General features: G+C 44.2%; 1 protein-coding gene across 1 annotated transcript in view; it reads left to right on the top strand.

The window, feature by feature from the left end:
* LOC137373267 (rab GTPase-activating protein 1-like) overlaps positions 1–21,992 on the top strand; it is a 600,347-nt gene that overhangs the window by 221,971 nt on the left and 356,384 nt on the right. The window contains exon 12 of the mRNA XM_068038116.1: positions 15,572–15,665. Coding sequence (XP_067894217.1) covers positions 15,572–15,665 — 94 coding nt within the window. The remainder of the gene's footprint in view (positions 1–15,571; positions 15,666–21,992) is intronic.

The following is a 21,992-nucleotide window of genomic DNA, read 5'->3' on the forward strand; positions in this document are numbered from 1 at the left end:
CACAGCGACAGTGAAGGAACGGCGATATAGTTCCAAGTCAGGATGGTGTGTGGCTTGAAGGGGAATTTACAGGTGGTGGTGTTCCATGTGTCTGCTGCCCTTGTCCTTCTAGGTGGTAAATTTCGTGGGTTTGGAAGGTGCTGTTGAAAGAGGCTTGGTGAATTTCTGCAGTGCATCTTGTAGATGGTACACACTGCTGCCACTGTGCATTGGTGGTGGAGGGAGTGAATGTTTATGGATTGCCATTGTAGGATTTGAACTATCATTCTCTGGATTATTAATCCAGGTCTCTGGATTACTAATGGGGTAACATAACTGCTACACTACCTATTATTGTGCATGATGATGTGTTGTTCATATATCAGCTAGAAATTTTGACTTTGCATTTTGTTTTCTGGTCATACCTTTCACTGGGATGTACTTAACCTTTCCAGCTGTCCAATCAATAACTTCTTTTTGTGGTTTGGCCTAAAACTGAAGTGTGGTGGAATATCGCAGACAGCAATTATGAAGTTTAGCCAGCTCTCTTGTAAATACTGTAGGGTGCAAATGTCAGCTTTAGATACCTTCTTGGGTTCAGTGGTGTGAATCACTCCTATAAATGATGCCACATCCCTTATCCCGGAGTTGATTTTCTCTCTGCCCAACATCATCTCAGGGGATGTAACGAATTGAATATTGGCTTTCATATCTCGTGTGTGCTTTATGTTATGGACAGGTGGGAAATAAGGATGGTTTCCCTTTTCACCTCTCAACTGACTGAAGACAGAATGTTTTTATTCGAATCGTGTTTTAACCCTTGAGCATTTTAATGGTCAATAAACAGACAAATGACAGGTTCAAAGAAAGATAAATATTTTCGGGTATTGTTTAATAAACATTTGCAACTTCACCCATTCGCGCACACACACACGTGCACACATGCAAGAAAAATGGAGATTAAAAGATAGCATACATTTAGGTCTGATGGTTTTAAGAAAAAGAGTTGGTTGTGAAACCTTGTTTATTTCCCTGGGAGGAAGAATTAAAAATGTGCAGGCCTGTTTTTCCCTTTTTCCTGGCTCACTGATGTCAGACTTTGGAAAGCTTCAGGTGGATGGATGCTTTGCTACTGACTTGTGTGGTTAAATGTCAGTCACAATTCAATGGCAAAATTCCTGCTACAATTCCTCAGGTCGGGAGTTTCAAGGTCATGTTTCATCTCTGCCTCTAGGTAGGTTAAAGATGGTATTCTGGCAGAGTCCTCCTCCTTGCTGGGATGGGTCTCTTCCTTCTGGCTTTCTGCACAGAAAATGTTTCTTATTAAAAACTCCTTATCCGAGACTTGGTTTCTGTCAGTTAACCCAAGTTTCTCTTCCATTGTGTTTTCATAAATGGTGTTTGATGGTGCAGCCATTGTTAGACAATAGGGTTGGATGTTGCTCATCTCTATGCCGTCTTGATAAAATGGTGTTTTTTCACACCCATTAACCTGAGTTTGAGTCTGGTGTCTACAAAGTCACTTTGTGCGAGGCAAGTTCTTTACACAGAGGGTGGTGAGTGCCTGGAACTTGCTGCCGGGGGAGGTTTAAGAGGCATATTGACAAATACATGAATAGGATGGGATTAGAGGGATACGGTCCCCGGAAGTGCAGAAGGTTTTAGTTTCGGCAGGCATCAAGATCGGCGCAGGCTTGGAGGGCCGAATGGCCTGTTCCTGTGCTGTACTGTTCTTTGTTCTTTTTGTTGAAGAGAGGTAGCCATTAACATTGAATGGGCCGTTTACATTTCTAAAGATTTCTTCAACAGTTGATCAGACATGACGATTCGTTCAGGGTTCTAGCAGTTACCAAGTGTATTTGCTGTATGGGAGAGGTCACCTGACCTCTGACTCCCTCTTGTTTTGCAGCAAAAGGTGTCTTCAATTCATCAGTTCATTTTATATTTGATAATTTCTCCTTGTGTGAGTGTGGCATTTCTCAATCTTTCAGTAGGTGGACTGGTTTGCAGTTAAGTGAGACAAGGGCAGGAACATTAAGATGTTTTATTTCTCAGAGAATAAATTAATTTAGAGAGCAATAGTTGTGGTTGGACTCAATGTAATCAGTGTGACTTGCCTGGGTATTAAAGATATGAACAGTTATGGACCAAAGTGGGTGGATTGAGTTGAGATGCAGATCAGCCGTGATCTAATTGAATGACAGAACAGGTTAGAGGGGCCGAATGACTTCCTCCTCATTCCTATCTTGTTGTCACAATGCAAAATAATAAACATTCTGTTCTTCACCATGATAATGGATCAATTTGTTTGACTTAATCAAAATAACTTCTAAGCACCTTACTACATCCTAAACCTCTGAGTCTGGCCACAGCCTACCCTAGCAACTTTCTGTTTAAAAAGTTGATTCTGCAAGTGTGTTAGTGTCTCCGTTTTTATCTCCCCTTCTTTGCAACCAGAAGGGTTGACCTGTGTCAGACAACCCCTGCTGGGTGCCCAGGAGCAAGGTCTTCCTAACACAATAGGCATGAGGTGTTCTATTGATTACCAAGATAGGCTAAAAAATTGCTCATTGTCTTTGGGGATACTACTTCAATGTCTAGTTCTTTAGTATTTTGATCTCTTTCATCACGGAATTACAGAATTGTTACAACGCAGAAGGAGGCCATTCAACCCATCGTGTCCGCACCAGCTCTCCGAGTGAGCAATTCACTTAGTGCCATTCTCCCGCCTTCTCCCCATAACTCTGCACATTGTTCCTTTTCATATAACTGTCTGGCAATTGTAAAAATCACTGGGGTGAATATTGGACAAGCTTTTATAGAAGGCTGGTGATCCATTCTGCCACCATTCCGCCAAGGTAGTATTACTGAAACCGCCCCGCAGCACCCCCCCCCCCACCCCCCAGCTATTTGGGAGCTGCAGGTAGACATGTATGTTGTTTGCCTCAAACTTCTGCATTTACATCTTCCATATCTCCATTCCAGTGTGATACACGGACACTTCTCTCTCTGCATTCCAAGATCTGAAAAAATGCTCTTGTGCATTTCCATGAACCTCACACCCCTTCTCACCTGCCTATAACAGTCAGGGAGAGAAGATGTACTGACATTGGTCACGTTCTGAGAATGCCTGACAGAAGTATCGCTAAGCACACATGGATTTGGAAGCCACAAGAGAAAAGAGCTAGGGGTTGACCAAGAGAAACTGTACACAGCACAGTAATGATGGATGCAGCTGCAGTAAACTTGCAATGACAGGAGGTGGGAAGAGAAGCCCATGATAGAATTGGATGGCTTTGATTGGTTAGTACCGTATATGACTCAATGGCAGAGGAAGAATGTTGATGGTAGAAAGACTTGCATTTATATAGCGTCTTTCACGACCGAAGGGTGTCCCAAAGTGCTGAAGTATGGTTGAAGTACGGTCACTGTTGTAATCTAGGAAACGTGGAGACTAATTTGCACAAAGCAAGATCCCACAAACAGCAATTTGATAATGACTGGTTAAACTGAGTTTTAGTGATGTCGGTTGAGGAATATATATTGACCAGGACACTGGGGAGAACTGCTGCGCTGTTCTTACAATACTGCCAGGGATCTTTTACGTCCACCTCAGAGGGCTGATGGGGCCTCGGTTGAAAGTCTCATTCAAAGACCACTTCTGACAGTGCAGTTCTCCTTCAGCATTGTACTGAAATGTTATCTTAGATTATGTGCTCTAGTCTCTGGAGTGGGCCGTGAACCCACAAAATTGTAACTTGGAGGCGAGAATGCTACCTACTGAGCCAAGGCTGATATCTCAAAAAAGACCAAGCTCCTAAATCACACATGAAACACACATAAGGGGCACCAATGTTCCAGTCTGATTTGAAGCCTAGGGACAACCCGGAGGCTACAGTATAAATAGGAAGCATCTAAGTGCCCACTATTTGCACTCAAATAGAGCAGTATATGTAGCTGTGATTTAGAAAGGATTGAAATGATTACAGCAACAGAGGGTGGCACAACTAATGAGCTGAAATTGGCTATTCTGTGGCAAACTTTCTCCACTTTGCATAGCAAATTTGGGCAGTCAACAACTTAATTGGCTAGCTTAATTCTCTCTAGTAGCGGTCAGATCAGCCCAAACTACGCCTAGTTATATAAAAACATGGGCAGGCAATTGAATCAGAGACCCAGTTCACATTTAGATGATGTATCCAGGATTCAGAGCCGGTGTAATAAACAGATTAATTGGCATTCCTCTAAGTGCCTATTTTATGAGATTTTTGTTTTCTGTGTCGGACACAGTTCTGAGTAAATTCATTCTGCATGCTGTCAAATTCAATCTCAGATGAAAGAACTGCATGATCAGTGGGCTCGTTTCCTAAATACTGATAGCAATCTGCAAAGCAATCACAACTTTGTGCTGGCAAATGAAATCAGTTAATAGCATCTTTTCTTCTGCAGGCTGAGAGGGTGCATGAGATTACAAAGGGCTTCATTTCCAGCTCTTTAACAAAGGCAGAGGTAGTCAAGCAAGGTCAAACAATGAGTAACTGGCTAATGTTATCTAACATCTGGACACATTTCAGAGCAGCATCCTGTAAATATTTCCTTTTATTACTGATTCTTCAATAAAAAAAAAGTGTAGATGGTGCTTTGTGAAGAGACGGATTGTGTTGAGGAATATAAATAGCACTCTTTTATTACAAGCACAATCGGGAGCACGAACTTCTCATTTTCCTTTTTCTAAATCATTTTGTCTTTCCCTCCTTTCCCCCACGCATATCCCAGCCTTCTATCCATACCGCTCTACAACTGGACACTAGAAGACACATAAGAACATAAGAAAAAGGAGCAAGTGTAGGCCATTCAACCCCTCGAACCTGCTCTAACATTCAGTATGATCATGGCTGATCTTCTATCTCACCTACCTCTTCCTGCGCCATGCCCATATCCCTTGATTCCCTTAGTATATCCACAAATCTGTCGATCTCTGTCTTGAATATACTCAACAACTGAGCATCCACAGCTCTCTCAGGTGGAGAATTCCAAAAATTCACAAACCTTTGAATGAAGAAATTTCTCAGCTCCTCTATTCCAGAAAGCCAGGCAATAAAGGATAGAACTGGAGCCTAGTCTTTACACACTTTATAAGCTTTTATTTACAGAGATGTGCATTATAAACATGCACCTCCAAACCCAACAACCACAGTTTCAGTCTGTTTTTTAAAAGCAGAAGTGAATCCCCAGTTAGTGTCCACCCCCAGAATATACTTAAACACAAACACCCAATTAATATATAATTAACAATCTCAGTCCCTAAATGGCTGATCCCTTATTCTGGGACTCTAACCCCTTGTTCTAGGTTCCCCAGAGTCAGGGGAAACATCCTTCCAGAATATTCTCTGTCCAGCCTGTTAAAATTTTCTTTGTTTCAATGACATCATCTCTCATTCTTCTAAACTCTATGGAATATAGGCCTAGTTTACTCAATCCTTTTTCATCGGATAATTACCTCATACTAGGTATCAGTCTAGTGAATCTTCATTGTACTGGCTCTAAGGCAAGTATATCCTTCCTTATGTAAGGTTATAAGGTAGATGAACCAGTGACACAAATAGAAATAAATGGTTTAGATCTAATCGCCCTTACAGAGACATGGTTACAAGGTGATCAAAGTTAAACAAGATATTATTGGAGCTTGTAACAAAGGCAATGTAATAATTGTGGGATCTTTAATCTTCACATCGACTGGACCAATCAAATTGGCAAGGGTGATCTAGAAGATGAGTTTGTTGAATGTTTTTGTGACCGTTTCCTGGAACAATAAATTGTGGAACCAACTGGGGAAAAAGCTATTTCAGATCTAGTATTGTGTAATGAGGTAGGGTTGATTAGTAACCTCATAGTAAAAGATCTGCTGGGAAATAGTGACCATAATACAATTAAATTCCATGTTAAGTTTGAAATCCACATACTCCAATCACAAACAAGAATCTTGTTTTGGCCTAAGTATGAGGAGAGAGCTGGCTGAGGTTGATTGGGTAAGTAGACTAAAAGGAATGGCAGTAAATAAACAGTGGGAAACATTTAAAGGAACAATTCAAAATGTTCAATAAAATGCATTCCATTGAAAAATAAAAACGCAATAAGAAAGATCCATCTATGGCTTACTCAGGAAGTTGAAGATAGTATTAGATTAAAAAAAGAGGCTTATAATGTTGCAAAGACTAGTAGCAAGTCTGAGGATTGGGAGTGTTTTGGAAACCAGCAAAGGGCTGCCAAAAAGGTGATAAAAAGAAAAAAAAGAAAAAGTGTAAACTGGCTAGAGATGTTAAAACAGATTGTAAGAACTCTCATCATTCAAAAAATATTCTGCTTTTCTATTTTTCCTACCAAACACTGTATTCCATCTGCTACATTCTAGGCCACTCATTTAACCCTCTAAATCCTATTGCAGCCTCTTTGTGTGCTCCTTACAGCATACTTTGCTACCTAGTTGTCAGCAAACTTGGATAGCTAACACTCAGTCATCTTGTCTAAATCATTGATAAGGATTATAAGTAGCTGAGACCCAAGCGCTTATCCTTGCGGTACCCCACTAGGTACAACTTGTTAATTCATAACTGACCTATCTATTCCTACTCTGTTGTCTGTCCGTTAACCAATCCTCAATCCATGCTATTATATTACCACCAGTCTCATGAGCCCTAATTTTGCATGATAATGTCCCTATCAAGTCCCTTCATCATTTTAAAGCCCGCTCTTTTCGAGAGAAGATGCCAACGTGTTCAGTGTTTCCTGGTGGTTATAATTTTTCAGTTCTGATAAATCTCTTTTATTCCTTCTCCAGACCTTTATATCCTTTTTTAGAATATGGAGAGTGAGGGGGTGGGGGAGGGGTGAAATTGGTCCATGCCAGCAGCGTGAAATGGGCTCGTAGAGAATTGACAGCTATTTTGTTTTTCACCACACCCGGTCTTTTTTCCACTGAAGTTCGCAAAACGGGCATTCAAACTCTTTTTGGAGACTTGTTTCCTAGTCTCACTGTCACTTTTACTTGGTCTGAAATTGAAAATCTTGGCGTTATTTTCCAAGTCAATGGAAAAATAAAAACTGGCCGATGAAAAAAGGCTGCCCATTCACTGCAAGCCTGCTGGTGTACGCCAATTTCACCTCCCTCCAACAACAACACCCCTGCTCCCCCACTGCCTCCAAAACTGCTCGCAGTACTCAAAGTGTGGTGTTACAAAGATTCAGTATCAGTTTAACGTAACTTCTCTACTTTTCAATTTTCTGTCTCCAGAAATCTGGTTGATTGATTAAAAGAGCTTTGGTTGATGAGATTCTGATCACTTTGATTGCTGGTCCTTTAGTTACCTAGTTTATATGGTTAACCAGCTGTAGGAACAAAGGGGTGTAGAGATCTCTGCAAGTGAAATTTCTCTACGGTAATGCAAAATACAATGAATTGTCTTTCTCACTGATTTGTGTTTTTAGAAAATGGCGATTTCAGTCACTTGACCTGGGTCCCTGGGATTTTATTCTGAGTGACACCACACAATGTAATTAACAAGTTTGTAGTTGTACCGTGCCAGGTGGTGGGAGGACAATAATGGGGAGATGGTGGCATAGTGGTGTTGTCACTGGACTAGTAATCCTGTGCCCAGGCTAATGCTCTGGGAACAAGCTTCGAATCCCACCATGGCAACTGGTGGAATTTGAATTCAATTAATAAACTGGAATTAAAAGCTAGTGTAATGGTGACCATGAAACCATTGTCAATTGTTGTAAAAACTCATTTGGTTCATTAATGTCCTTTAGGGAAGGAAATCTGCCATCTTTACCTGGTCTGGCCCACATGTGACTCCAGACCCACAGCAATGTGGTTGACTCTTAACTGCCCTCTGAAATGGCCTTGCAAACCACTCAGTTCAGAGGCAATAAATGCTGGCCTAGTCAGCGATGCCAAATCCCACAAACAAATAAAGAAAAATCACCCAACCCTTTTCCTGGAATGTTTCATTTGATGCAGTCAGCACTACTGACTTGAATTGTACAAGGGCCCCCACTCTAGGGCTCTTGCATTACAATTCTGTGGAATGTTTCTCGTAACGCTTGTGCAGAACTCAACATTGTAGAGCACTCCAACCGGTGCATTATTGGACTGGCAACGGTGTGAACATTCACACTTTTTTTTGGAGGCGTGGGGGTGGTGTAGTACAAAATTCACAGCCAGTTGCGGATCACGGGATTAAAAAGATTACTTTTTTTTGACAATGTTAACTAAACTAGGACTTGTGTTGTGCCATGTGGAGCTTGGTCAGACTGAAATGTTCACTGTTATTTCAGGGTTCCAGTTTCTTCCCACTATCTCAGCAAAAGTCTGCTTTTGTTCTCCACTTCATTCTTTGTATGTGGTGCGCCAGCTATTGCCAGAGGCGAGCGCTGGCCTCATTCCTAGCAGTGCTCCAACAAGGCCAATTGAGGGCCAATAGCAAAAGGAGAGTGGCACTCATAGGCCAGGTGCCTTCATTTAAGCCCCCCTCAAGTCTTCAGCAACCCATGGATTTCTGAGCTAATTTTAATAACAGAAGTTATGTTATTTTCATCATCCTTTACCAGCATTGCTGTCAAAGTCGAACGGTGTGTTCTGTACGGTTACGAGGCGAGTAAATCCATGGCCAACTTCATATCAGCATGTAAACAAGTCCCAGTTTATTCAGCATGTATAGAAACCTTTCTGTTACACTGTTTGTGCTGCTCTGATTGGGGCATTCTTACTGTAATCAAGCCTTCTTGTCAGGAATGTGTTTTTTTAAATTATGCAATCTCTGTTCGTAAGTGAAAGCAAGCAGATAATGTCGATTTAATTATGGTCCTGAAATCTGGGGCTAACATTTCCTCAGGGTGGGCCATTGAATATGATGGAAAGAAGTGTTTGCCTGTTGTCTTACATGCCGCATATTTGCTTTCTCTAGTCAGTCTCTGACGATACTATTTGAAAATGTAGATCAAAAAAAGAGGTGCAGTTGCCAGTGAAAGCCATTGCAGTTATACCCTAGATCGGTCACACTAAGTATAGATGACCGACAGTATATATAGAACTCTTCTTAGGAAGAGGAGGAGGTGAGTTCGTGCCTTCAGCCTGTTCTGCTACTCAGATAATGGTTGATCTATACCTCAACTCGATTTACGTGCCTTAGCTTCATAATCCCGTGATGCCCTTACCTAATAAAAATATAAAAATTATTTTGGCTGCTAACCATCACAGTTGGAAGGTAAGGAATGCAGCTGCATTTCCACCATCTCCCCATGTCCTGTATCAATCCAATTTAACCTCTGGGAATATGGCCAGTGTGGCCGAAGTCCATCTAAGTTTACCAGCATGCAGCAAATCTGATGCTTTTCACCCATTGATAGATTTTGTAGCACCTTTCACAAACTCAGGAACTCCTAAAGTTCTTTACAGATAATGAAGAACTATTGAAGTGTAGACGCTGTTGTAATGGACATGCAGCAGCTAATTTTGCACACAGAAAGTTCCCACAGATAGCAATGAGGTAACGGCCAGATTATCTCCGTTTGGTAATAAAAACAAAACTGCTGGAAATACCAGATTTGGCAGCATCTGTGAAGAGGGAAACAGAGTTAATGTTTTAGGTCAATGTACAAGGGATGAAAATAAAATAAAATAGATATCAACTCCCCTGAAGCGAGAGGAAATGTCATGCACATCTCCTGCACAAGGGCTACTCTCCCAGTTGTATAATTGTTTCAAGAATTTCTCAGACTTTTCTTTGCTGGAAGCAAATAGCCACAGCCATGAGATGTGTGAAGAGGGAGCAAGAAATACAGAAAAAGATACACTGAAGGAGAAAAATAAATGAAGTTAGTGATAAAGTTGAGGAAGAACCGTATATTAATGCCAATGGATTGTACTTATTTGGTATAAAAGCACCATATACAGATTCTCCTTGTTTAACAAGAGCAGTGATTACAGATACAGCACACGTACAGATTCTGATTGCTTTTAGCCATGTTAACAGTTTCAGAGAAAATTGTCTTCTCAGGTTTTGTGAAAACCTCACACCTAGGATTTATGTGGCAATGACAGCTCTGCAATACAATGGAAACTGTTAATGTAATTGTATCTCAATTTTCACTCCTCTATTTATAAATATGTTTCCATCTGTGTTCAAAACCGAAAAATAGAACATTGCAGAACAACCTTCTTGCTTTGCTCGTCTGCACTAGAATGCTGACTGCACAAAAGTCTTTGTGCTATTGTTGCTCCTTCAGACCAGATTTGTACCTTGCATTTGGGTACTGGGAGTGAAGCACAAATCTGGGAGGAGACGTGGCACAGTGGTAATGTCACTGGACTAGTAATCTAGAGGCCCAGGCTAAATGCCATGGCAGCTGGTAGAATTTAAATTCAATTAATTAATTTTTAAAAATCGGGAATTGAAGGCTAGTCTCGGTAATGGTGTAATAAAACTGTCATCAAAAGTCAACATGGGTTTTCAAAAGGGAAATCGTGCTTGACAAATCTACTAGAATTTTTTGAGGATGTAACTAGTAGAATAGATAAGGGAGAACCAGTGGATGTGGTGTATTTGGATTTTCAGAAGGCTTTCGCTAAGGTCCCACATAAGAGATTAGCGTGCAGAATTAAAACACATGGGGTTGGGGGTAAGGTAATATTTAAAGAGCGTGTGCATGAATTACAACAATTATTCATTCCTGTCTGACGCAAAAATAAAACCAGAAAGGTGGCTCAACTGTGACTTACAAAAGAAATTATGGATAGTATTAGATCCAAAGAGGAGGCATATAAAATTGTCAGAAAAAGCAGCAAGTCTGAGGATTGGGAGCAGTTTAGAATTTAGGTGAGGAGAAATTTCTTCACTCAGAGGGTGGTGGAATTCTGTACCGCAGAAGGCAGTGGAGGCCAAGTCATTAACTATCTTCAAGAAGGGCATAGATATATTTCTTAATGCCAAAGGGATCAAGGGATATGGGGAGAAAGTAGGAACAGGGTACTGAGTGAATAAAAAAAAGACCAGTGAATGAGCAGCACAAAGCAGCGAGTGTAAAGCAGCAAGTGGACAGTGGAAAGCAGTAATCAATATATTCCTCTACTTGCTGTAAACATTGAGTTTAAAACATAAACGTTTTGTGTTGCAGAACAATTTAGAGCCTGAGAACTGACCAAACTCTTCTACAAGTCAGCATGACACCTGAAGCATAGGGCTCTCTCCTTTGAAATTATTCCTTTTAAGTTATATGGAAACAAAAAGACAATAAGTGTCTACATCTCTCCTGATTACATTAGACCAATAATCATCCATAGAAGGCTCTAACTCTCAAAAATATTGTATACTGTCACCAATGGCAAGGATTATTGCATGTGATGTCTCTGGCCACTTTAGACCATTTGGACTTTGGGTTACCTGTTGTGCTTGCCTCAGAAATTTGCACCATGTTTGGTCTTCCGGCTAATGACTTTTCTTTTGAGGAATACTATGTGACCTTAGCTGCTGCTCTTGTGTTATAAAATAATAGTTAAAAATTCAACAAAGGCGAAAATAGATTTTTGTCATAGTAACTTTAAGATCAATATAAAAATACCTTAATTGAGAAGTGTTGGATGTGAGAATTATTCATTTTGGATTAAAGGAGGGTGAGTATTACTCTGAGCGTTATGAATGCTGCTGGTTAGTTTCAAATTTCGGCGTAGATGTAACACTTGTCCACGGGGAACTGTCTATAGTTTTGCATATTTACCTCATAATTGATTTTAAAATTTGGCCAAGTTCATAGAATCATATAGCACAGAACGAGGCCATTCGGCCTATTGCATCCTCTTTGATCGAGCAATGCAATTAGTCCCACTCCCCTACCCTTTCCCTAGAGCCCTGCGAACTTCCCTCTTCAAGTATTTATCCAGTTCCATTTTGAATGTTACGATTGAATCTGCTTCCACCACCACCCTTTCAGGCAGAGCATTCCAGATCTCAACAGCTTGCTATGTAAAAAAAAGAAGTTTCCTTATTTCACCTCTGGGTCCTTTGCCAATCACTTCAAATATGTTGTCTTCTGCCCTGCTGGCACTGAAACAGTTTCTCCTTATTCACTCTATCAAAGCCTTTCATGATTTTGAACAGCTCTATCAAATCTCCTCTTAACTTTCGCTGCTCTAGGGAGAAGAACCCCAGTTTCTCCATGCTCTCCACATAACTGAAGCTCCGCATCCCAGATACCATTCTAGTACATCTCCTCTGCACCCTCAACACCAACAACAACTTGTATTTTTCTTCTTTTGGGCCTCCTTATCTCGAGAGACAATGGATACGCGCCTGGAGGTGGTCAGTGGTTTGTGAAGCAGCGCCTGGAGTGGCTATAAAGGCCAATTCTGGAGTGACAGGCTCTTCCACAGGTGCTGCAGAGAAATTTGTTTGTTGGGGCTGTTGCACAGTTGGCTCTCCCCTTGCGCCTCTGTCTTTTTTCCTGCCAACTACTAAGTCTCTTCGACTCGCCACAATTTAGCCCTGTCTTTATGGCTGCCCGCCAGCTCTGGCGAATGCTGGCAACTGACTCCCACGACTTGTGATCAATGTCACACGATTTCATGTCGCGTTTGCAGACGTCTTTATAACGGAGACATGGACGGCCGGTGGGTCTGATACCAGTGGCGAGCTCACTGTACAATGTGTCTTTGGGGATCCTGCCATCTTCCATGCGGCTCACATGGCCAAGCCATCTCAAGCGCCGCTGACTCAGTAGTGTGTATAAGCTGGGGATGTTGGCCGCTTCAAGGACTTCTGTGTTGGAGATATAGTCCTGCCACCTGATGCCAAGTATTCTCCGAAGGCAGCGAAGATGGAATGAATTGAGACGTCGCTCTTGGCTGGCATACGTTGTCCAGGCCTCGCTGCCGTAGAGCAAGGTACTGAGGACACAGGCCTGATACACTCGGACTTTTGTGTTCCGTGTCAGTGCGCCATTTTCCCACACTCTCTTGGCCAGTCTGGACATAGCAGTGGAAGCCTTACCCATGCGCTTGTTGATTTCTGCATCTAGAGACAGGTTACTGGTGATAGTTGAGCCTAGGTAGGTGAACTCTTGAACCACTTCCAGAGCGTGGTCGCCAATATTGATGGATGGAGCATTTCTGACATCCTGCCCCATGATGTTCGTTTTCTTGAGGCTGATGGTTAGGCCAAATTCATTGCAGGCAGACGCAAACCTGTCGATGAGACTCTGCAGGCATTCTTCAGTGTGAGATGTTAAAGCAGCATCGTCAGCAAAGAGGAGTTCTCTGATGAGGACTTTCCGTACTTTGGACTTCGCTCTTAGACGGGCAAGGTTGAACAACCTGCCCCCTGATCTTGTGTGGAGGAAAATTCCTTCTTCAGAGGATTTGAACGCATGTGAAAGCAGCAGGGAGAAGAAAATCCCAAAAAGTGTGGGTGCGAGAACACAGCCCTGTTTCACACCACTCAGGATAGGAAAGGGCTCTGATGAGGAGCCACCATGTTGAATTGTGCCTTTCATATTGTCATGGAATGAGGTGATGATACTTAGTAGCTTTGGTGGACATCCGATCTTTTCTAGTAGTCTGAAGAGACCACGTCTGCTGACGAGGTCAAAGGCTTTGGTGAGATCAATGAAAGCAATGTAGAGGGGCATCTGTTGTTCACGGCATTTCTCCTGTATCTGACGAAGGGAGAACAGCATGTCAATAGTCGATCTCTCTGCACGAAAGCCACACTGTGCCTCAGGGTAGACGCGCTCGGCCAGCTTCTGAAGCCTGTTCAGAGCGACTCGAGCAAAGACTTTCCCCACTATGCTGAGCAGGGAGATTCCACGGTAGTTGTTGCAGTCACCGCGGTCACCTTTGTTTTTATAGAGGGTGATGATGTTGGCATCGCGCATGTCCTGGGGTACTGCTCCCTCGTCCCAGCACAGGCATAGCAGTTCATGTAGTGCTGAGAGTATAGCAGGCTTGGCACTCTTGATTATTTCAGGGGTAATGCTGTCCTTCCCAGGGGCTTTTCCGCTGGCTAGGGAATCAATGGCATCACTGAGTTCCGATTTGGTTGGCTGTATGTCCAGCTCATCCATGACTGGTAGAGGCTGGGCTGCATTGAGGGCAGTCTCAGTGACAGCATTCTCCCTGGAGTACAGTTCTAGGTAGTGCTCAACCCAGCGGTCCATCTGTTTGCGTTGGTCAGTGATTATGTCCCCCGATTTAGATTTGATTTGTATTTTTACAGCACCTTTAATCAGTAAACTGGCTCAAGGCATTGTAGGAGCATTCCCAAACAAAATTTGACACTGAGCCACATAAGGAGATATTAGGGCCAGAATTCTGACCAAAATCTTGGACAAAAAAGTAGGTTTTAAGGAGTGTCTTAAAGGAGGAGAGAGAGATTTAGGGAGGGAATCCAGGAGTTTAGGGCCCAGACAGCTGAAGTTACAGCCACCAGTGTTGGAGTGATTAAAATCGGAGCTGCATAAGAGGTGAGAATTGCAGGAGCACAGATATCTTGGCGAGTTGTAGGGCTGGAGGAGATTACAGAGATAGGGATGGATGAGGCCGGGGGGGGGATTTGAAAACTCTCCAAGACCTTGATATCCTTCCTAAAATATATAGTGCGCAGAATTTAACACAATACTCCAGCTGTGCTTATCAGTGAGTTAGAAAGGTCTAACTTCCTTGTTTTTGTGCTCTATGCCTCTGTTAATAAAAGCAAGGATCCCGTGTGCTGTTTTACCAGCGTTCTCAACTTGTCCTGCACCTTCAAAGACTTGTGCACATAGCTGCCCGGTCTCTCTGTTCCTGCATCCCCTTTAAAATTGTCGCATTTAGTTTATATTGCCTCCTCTATCCTACCAAAATAAATCACTTCACACATCTCATTTCATGGGGACAGAAGATCAGGGGGCAGGAGGTGGTGGTAGCGGAAGGAACAGTCCCGGGCACTTGGGTAAGATGTAACGATCCAGACGCCGGGGTGGGGGGGGGGGGGAGGGGTTGGTGGGGCAGGTTGCAGGGAAGGCCCAAGCTTCCCTTGTGGAGCATTCCTGCTCGTCTTGGCCCTGTAGGGAAAATTTAAACAATAACTTTGAAATTACTCTAGGGTTTTAACTTCTCTTGTGCTGTGTCACCTACTGGGAAAACGACAACAGTTGCCACAGTCAGACCACCAATTAGAATAGCAACCAGGCCGCAACTACCTAATCTGTTTATTTAAAGAATGATTCGGGTGGGTGTGCTTTCTGTTTGCTCAGCAGGTTAGAATTTGACCTGAGTGGAGGGGGATGTGAATAAGACTCCCAGCCGATTTTAACTGCCTGCTCGGTTTGCAAAAGGCTGACAAGGTTAAAATCACCCCTACTGTGTCAGCTACAAAAAAGAAAAGTTTTATTGAAGAAAATCTGCGTAATTAGTGTGCAGTAACAACATTACCAAATATAGAAGCCATCAAATCTGATACTTCTGGCATCCTCTGTGATTCCACAGAATCCTTGGTTTAAAAATCTACGATCTGTTTAATGATATACAGCTGAGCAAGCCTCTCTTTCTGCTGTCTTGCAGACAGTGATAATGAACTGTCGAGTGGCACTGGGGACGTATCCAAGGACTGCCCTGAGAAGATCCTGGAATCGTGGGGAGAATTGCTGCACAGATGGTGAGTACCATAATTATCCACAAGGAAGCAAATCTGCATCCTACTGCAGGATGCATTTATTGTTTGTTGACAAGCCAATATGTTTCTTTTTACTGATCTATGTTGTCGTTGGTAAAGCTAATGGTTGGGGGAATAAAATGATGTATTAAGTTCCAGTGGTGTCACCATCTGGTGTGGCTGCTCCCTGACGAGCCCTTGAGTCCCAGCTCTCTTTCGTTTGCTTTCTCTTTATCTCAAATGCTCTCCCTCTCGTGCTCCTTCCCTTGATCTCTTTTACTTCCTGTCTTGCTTTCTCGCTCTTTTCCTCTACTCTTTCCTCCCCCCCCACCCCTCGCTTTCCCGCCCTCACCCATGTTCTCTCCCTCATGGTCTCTGCGTGCACACTCCCTCTGCACACTACAGCTCGCGCACACCCCGTGGTCCATCCCTGCTGTAACACCCCATTATCTCCATTGCCGCTCGTTCACCCTCCCCCTATGCTATTCCACCCCTGCACTCTTCCCTGCCACGCTCTCCCTATATGTGCTCTGTCCCGTCATGCTCTTCACCACCCTTGCTCTCCCACCCTCGGTCGCCCCTCTTCACTCACCCCACTTTGCTTTCCCCCCCCCATTGCATTCCTGCCTCCCCCATGTTTGCACTGCCCTCGCGCTAATTCACCCTTTCGTGCTCGCTCACACTCTCCTTTCATTCTCTCCCTTCCCCTTTTGTACCCTCTCATCCCAATTCCTCCTCTCTCTCCACCTCAGGCACGCTCTCCCCTGCTCTCTCTCTCCCTTGTGCATGTGTGCTCTCATTTGTGCTCTCTCTCTCCCCTTCGTGCTCGCTCTCCCCTTTGCGCGCTCTCTCCCCTTTACGCTCGCTCTCCCCTTTGCGCTCGCTCTCCCCATTGCGCTCGCTCTACCCATTGCGCTCGCTCTACCCATTGCGCTCGCTTTCCCCTTGGTGCTCGCTCTCTCCCATTGGCGTTCGCTCTCTCCCATTGGCGTTCGCTCTCTCCCATTGGCGCTCGTTCTCTCCCATTGGTGCTCGCTCTCTCCCATTGGCATTCGCTCTCTCCCATTGGCGCTCGCTCTCTCCCCTTGGCACTCGCTCTCCTCCTTGCATTCTCTCCTCCTTGTGCTTTCTTCTCCTTGCGCACTCTTCTCCTTGCGCTCTCTCCTTCTCGTGCTCTCTCCGCCCCGCTTTCTCTCTCCTCCCCGCTTTCCCTCTCCTTTGCGTGCGCGTCTCTCTTTCTCGCGTGTCTCTCTCGCGTGCTCTTTCTCTTTCTCACACGCTCTCTTTCTTGCTCTCTTTCTTTCTCTCTTTCTTTCTCTCGTGTTTTCTCTGTTTCTTGCGTGCTCTCTCTTTCTCGTGCGCTTTCTCTCTCTCTCGCGCCCCCTCTCCCCTTCATGCCCCCTCTCCCTTTCGCGTCCCTGCACTCTTTCCTTCACACATGCTTTCCTTCATGCTTTGTCTTGTTCACTGTCTCCCTTGTACACACTTTCTCTCTCCCTTGCCCGCGCTCTCCCTCATCCTCACTCCCAATGCTTTAACTCCCTCCTCTTCATGCTCTCTCTCTCCTTCACGACCTCTCGCTCTCTCTTTCCCTCCCTCACTCTGCTGCTGCTTTAAATCCAAAGATTGTGAAGTATACCTTTCCCCAAATATCGAACACTTTGAGTTCAGAAATGCAGAGCCGTAAAAAAAAATTGTCAGCTTTTAACAAATAGCTCAGCTGCTGCCTGTGGCATCATGCCATTGATCGCAGTGCAACAATACCCGTTAGACCGAGACCCTGAGAAATCAAACATTGCAAAAATCCTCAAGGAGGCTTTTCAGACAGGAGGAGAATTATTCTCAGCAATATCGGAGATTTCTGGTGGTATCCCGTGCCTTGAGAATTAAAAGGTGTGTTCCTGGTATGTTAGAAGGGTTATATGGAAGCTGCTGTAATTTTTCTGGGCTTTCCCTAAGATTGAAATGTGCTAATTTTTCATTCTTAATGGCACTAAATCAATGTCAGATGTTGCTCTTCATCTATACTCCAGCTACTGCATTAAAGAGATTTTTTTCGCAGAGGAGCGTGCCCTTCTTGCCTGTGCTGAATTAAGATTCCTAATACAATAAGTTGGGAGGGGAAGTGAAGAGGAAAATAAGACTGGCAAAGAGCGAATATGAGAATAGGATGGCAGTAACGTAAAAGGGAAGCCCAAAATCTTCTACCAGCGTGTAAATATTAAGCGTGTAGTAAGAGGGAGGGTAGGGCCTATTGGAACAAAGAGGGTGATATATTCTTAGAGACACAGGGCAAAGGTAGCGTACTTAATGGGTACTTTGTATCGGTGTTTACTAAGGAAGAGAATGTTGACAAAGTATCTGTAGAAGTGGAGCTGATAGAGGGAATCGATTAGCTGAAAATTGATAAGCAGAATGTACTGGAAAGGCTGGCTATGCTTGGAGTGGTTTAATTGCCTGGTCTGGATGGCTTGCATCTCACCCTGCTAAAGGAAGTGGGAGTGGAGATACTGGAAGGGTTTTCCATAATCTTCCAATCTTCCTTAGATATTGGAGAGTGACAAATGTGACACCCTTGTTCAAGGGAGGGTGTAAAGACATTCCTGGTAACTGCAGGCTGGTCAGTTTAACATCAGTGGTGGTTAAGGTTTTAGAAACTATAATCAGGGAAAGAACAACAGGCACTTGGAGAGGTTTGAGTTAATTAAGGAGAGCCAGCATGGATTTGTAAAAAGCAGATCATGCTTGACTAATCTAATTGAATTTTTTGATGAAGTAACAGAGAAGGTTGCTGAAAGGAACACAGTGGATGTTGTCCAGATGGATTTGAAGAACGTGTTTGACAAAATACCACATAAAAGGCTGGTTAACAAAATTGAGGCTCTTGGAATAGGAGGGTCAACATCCAATTGGATAAAAAATTGACTTAAGGACAGAAAACAGTGAGTCGTGCTAAATGGATATTTTTCAGATTGGAGGATGGTAGACAGTGTTGTTCCTCAAGGGTCAGTGCAAGCAGCACTGCTTTTTTTTAAACATATATAAATTAATTGGATATTGGAATACAGAGGTGTCAACCTGGTGACTACTTGCATGCCAAACAGCATAAGCAGCATGCGATAGACAGAGCTAAGCGATCCCACAACCAACGGATAAGCTCTAAGCACTGCAGTCGTGCTACATCCAGTCATGAATGGTGGTGGACAATGAAACAACTAACAGGAGGAGGTGGCTCTACAAATATCTCCATCCTCAATGATGGGGGAATGCAGCACATTAGTGCAAAAGATAAGGCTGAAGCATTTGCAACAATCTTCAGCCAGAAGTGCCGAGTTGATGATCCATCTCGGCCTCCTCCTGAAGTGCCCAGCATCGCAGATGCCAGTCTTCAGCCAATTCAATTCACCCTGTGTGATGTCAAGAAACGACTGAAGGCACTGGATACTGTAAAGGCTATGGGCCCTGACAATATTCCGGCAATAGTACTGAAGACCTGTGCTCCAGAACTTGCCGCGCCCCTAGCCAAGCTGTTCCAGTACAGCTACAACACTGGCATCTACCTGGCAATGTGGAAAATTGCCCAGGTATGTCCTGTACACGAAAAGTAGGACAGATCCAACCCGGCCAATTACCGCCCCATCAGTCTACTCTCGAACATCAGTAAAGTGATGGAAGATGCCATTGACAGTGCTATCAAGCGGCACTTGCTCAGCAATAACCTGCTCAGTGACGCTCAATTTGGGTTCTGCCAGGGCCACTTAGCTCCTGACCTCATTACAACCTTGGTTCAAACATGGACAAAAGAGCTGAACTCAAGAGGTGAGGTGAGAGTGACTGCCTTTGACATAAAGGCAGCATTTGACCGAGTCTGGCATCAACCGTGGCAAAACTGGAGTCAGTGGAAATTGGGGGAAAACTCTTCGCTGGTTGGAATTGTCCCTAGCACAAAGAAAGATGGTTGTGGTTATTAGAGGTCGATTATCTCAGCTCCAGGACATCACTGCAGGAGTTCCTCAGGGTAGTGTCCTTGGCCCAACCATCTTCAGCTGCTTCATCAATGACCTTCCTTTAATCATAAAGTCAGAAGTAGGGATGTTCACTGATGATTGCACAATGTTCAGTAGCATTCACGACTCCTGAGATACTGAAGCAGTCCGTGTAGAAATACAGCAAGACCTGGACAATATCCAGGCTTGGGCTGATAAGTGGCAAGTAACATTTGCGCCACACAAGTGCTAGGCAATGACCATCTCGAACAAGAGAGAATCTAACCATCTTCCTTTGACATTCAATGGCATTACGATCACTGAACCCCCACTATCAACATCCTGGGGGGGTTACCATTGACCAGAAACTGAACTGGAGTAGCCAAATAAATACCGTAGCTACAAGAGCAGGTCAGAAGCTCGGAATCCTGTGGCGAGTAACTCACCTCTTGACTCCCCAAAGCCTGTGCACTGAGGGGACGACTGAACCAGATCACATAATCCAATCGCAATACTTTGCACTTGCCTGGATGTGTGCAGCTTCAACAACACTCAAGAAGCTCAACACCATCCAGGACAAAGCAGCCTGCTTGATTGGCACCCCATCCACAAACATTCACACCCTTCACCACCGATGCACAGTGGCAGCAGTGTATACCATCAACAAGATGCGCTGCAGCAACGCACCAAGGCTCCTTTGACTGCACCTTCCAAACCCACAACCTCTACAACCTAGAAAGACAAGGGCAGCAGATGCATGGGAACACCACCACCTGCAAGTTCCCCTCCAAGCCACACACCATCCTGACTTGGAACTATATTGCTGTACCTTCACTGTCGCTGGGTCAAAATCAAAGAACAAAGAACAAAGAAAATTACAGCACAGGAACAGGCCCTTCGGCCCTCCAAGCCTACGCCGATCCAAATCCTCTATCTAAACCTGTCGCCTATTTTCTAAGGGTCTGTATCTCTTTACTTCCTGCCCATTCATGTATCTGTCTAGATACATCTTAAAAGACGCTATCGTGCCCGCGTCTACCACCTCCGCTGGCAATGTGTTCCATGCACCCACCACCCTCTGCGTAAAGAAATTTCCACGCATATCCCCCCTAAACTTTTCCCCTTTCACTTTGAACTCGTGTCCCCTTGTAATTGAATCCCCCACTCTGGGAAAAAGCTTCTTGCTATCCACTCTGTCTATACCTGTCAAAAATCCTGGAACTCCCTTCCTAACAGCACCATGGGTGTACCTACCCCACATGGACTGCAGCGGTTCAAGAAGGCAGCTCACCACCACCTTCTCATGGACTATTAGGAATGGGCAATAAATGCTGGCATGGCCAGCGACGTCCACATCCCATGAAATGAATTTAAAAAAATTCAAAATTTGTTGATGACACCAAACTTGGAGGTGCGACAAACAGCGAAGATGGTGCAAATCTACTGCAACAGAACATTGAGAGGTTAGCAAAATGGGCAGACATGTGGCAGGTGGAATTTAATACAAAGAAGTGTGAGGTGATATATTTTGGCAGATGGATAGGGAGAGGCAATGTTCTAAAAAGTACACAGGGATAGAGGAACCTTGAAGGTGGCCGGGCATCCTTCTTGTTTGGCAGAGCCTCGGGATTGAGGATGACTTGCTTCCACTCCGGTTCAGGGGGTTCTGAGCTGGCTGATAAGTCCAATGCATGATATGCAGACCCTGCCGCAAGAGGAGCAAGTGGTGCTTGAAGGATCAGGAAGATGAGCAGTTTGGAGATTTGTGTGCTTCCTCCGATGCTTCGACTTCGCCTCCCCATGTTTCCGACGAAGTCCCTCCAGGTGTATGATGCCTTCCCGAATGAGCTTTCGCTTTGAGGATGTCTCTAAAGTGTTTCTGCAGATCTCCTGGGAGTCTGCTGCTGTGACCAAGTTCTGAGTAGAACAGCTGCTTTCGGAGTCTGGTGTGAGGCATGTGAGCAACATGTCTTATTCAGTGGAGCTGGTTTTGGGTGAGTGCCTTGATGCTGGGCAGGTTGGCTTGGGAGAGGACGCTGCTTTTTGACTACCTTTCCTGCTACTGGGTTTGGCAGATCTGGCAGAGGCACTTCTGGTGGTACTTCAGTGTTTTGAGGTGCCTACTGTTGGTTGTCCAAGTCTCCAAAGCATGTCAGAGCGCAGGGATCAATGCTGCCTGGTAAACCATGATCTTAGTCTCGGGTTTGAGATCCTGATCCTCAAGAACTCTTTTCCTCAGTAGGCTGAAGGCTGAGCTGGCTCACTGGGGGCGATGATGAACCTTGTCGTCTATGCCTTCGTCGAGAGGAGGCTCCCAAGATATGAAAAATGGTCCACATTTTCG

Source organism: Heterodontus francisci, chromosome 8 (genome assembly GCF_036365525.1).
Source record: "Heterodontus francisci isolate sHetFra1 chromosome 8, sHetFra1.hap1, whole genome shotgun sequence".
NCBI classification, from domain to species: domain Eukaryota; kingdom Metazoa; phylum Chordata; class Chondrichthyes; order Heterodontiformes; family Heterodontidae; genus Heterodontus; species Heterodontus francisci.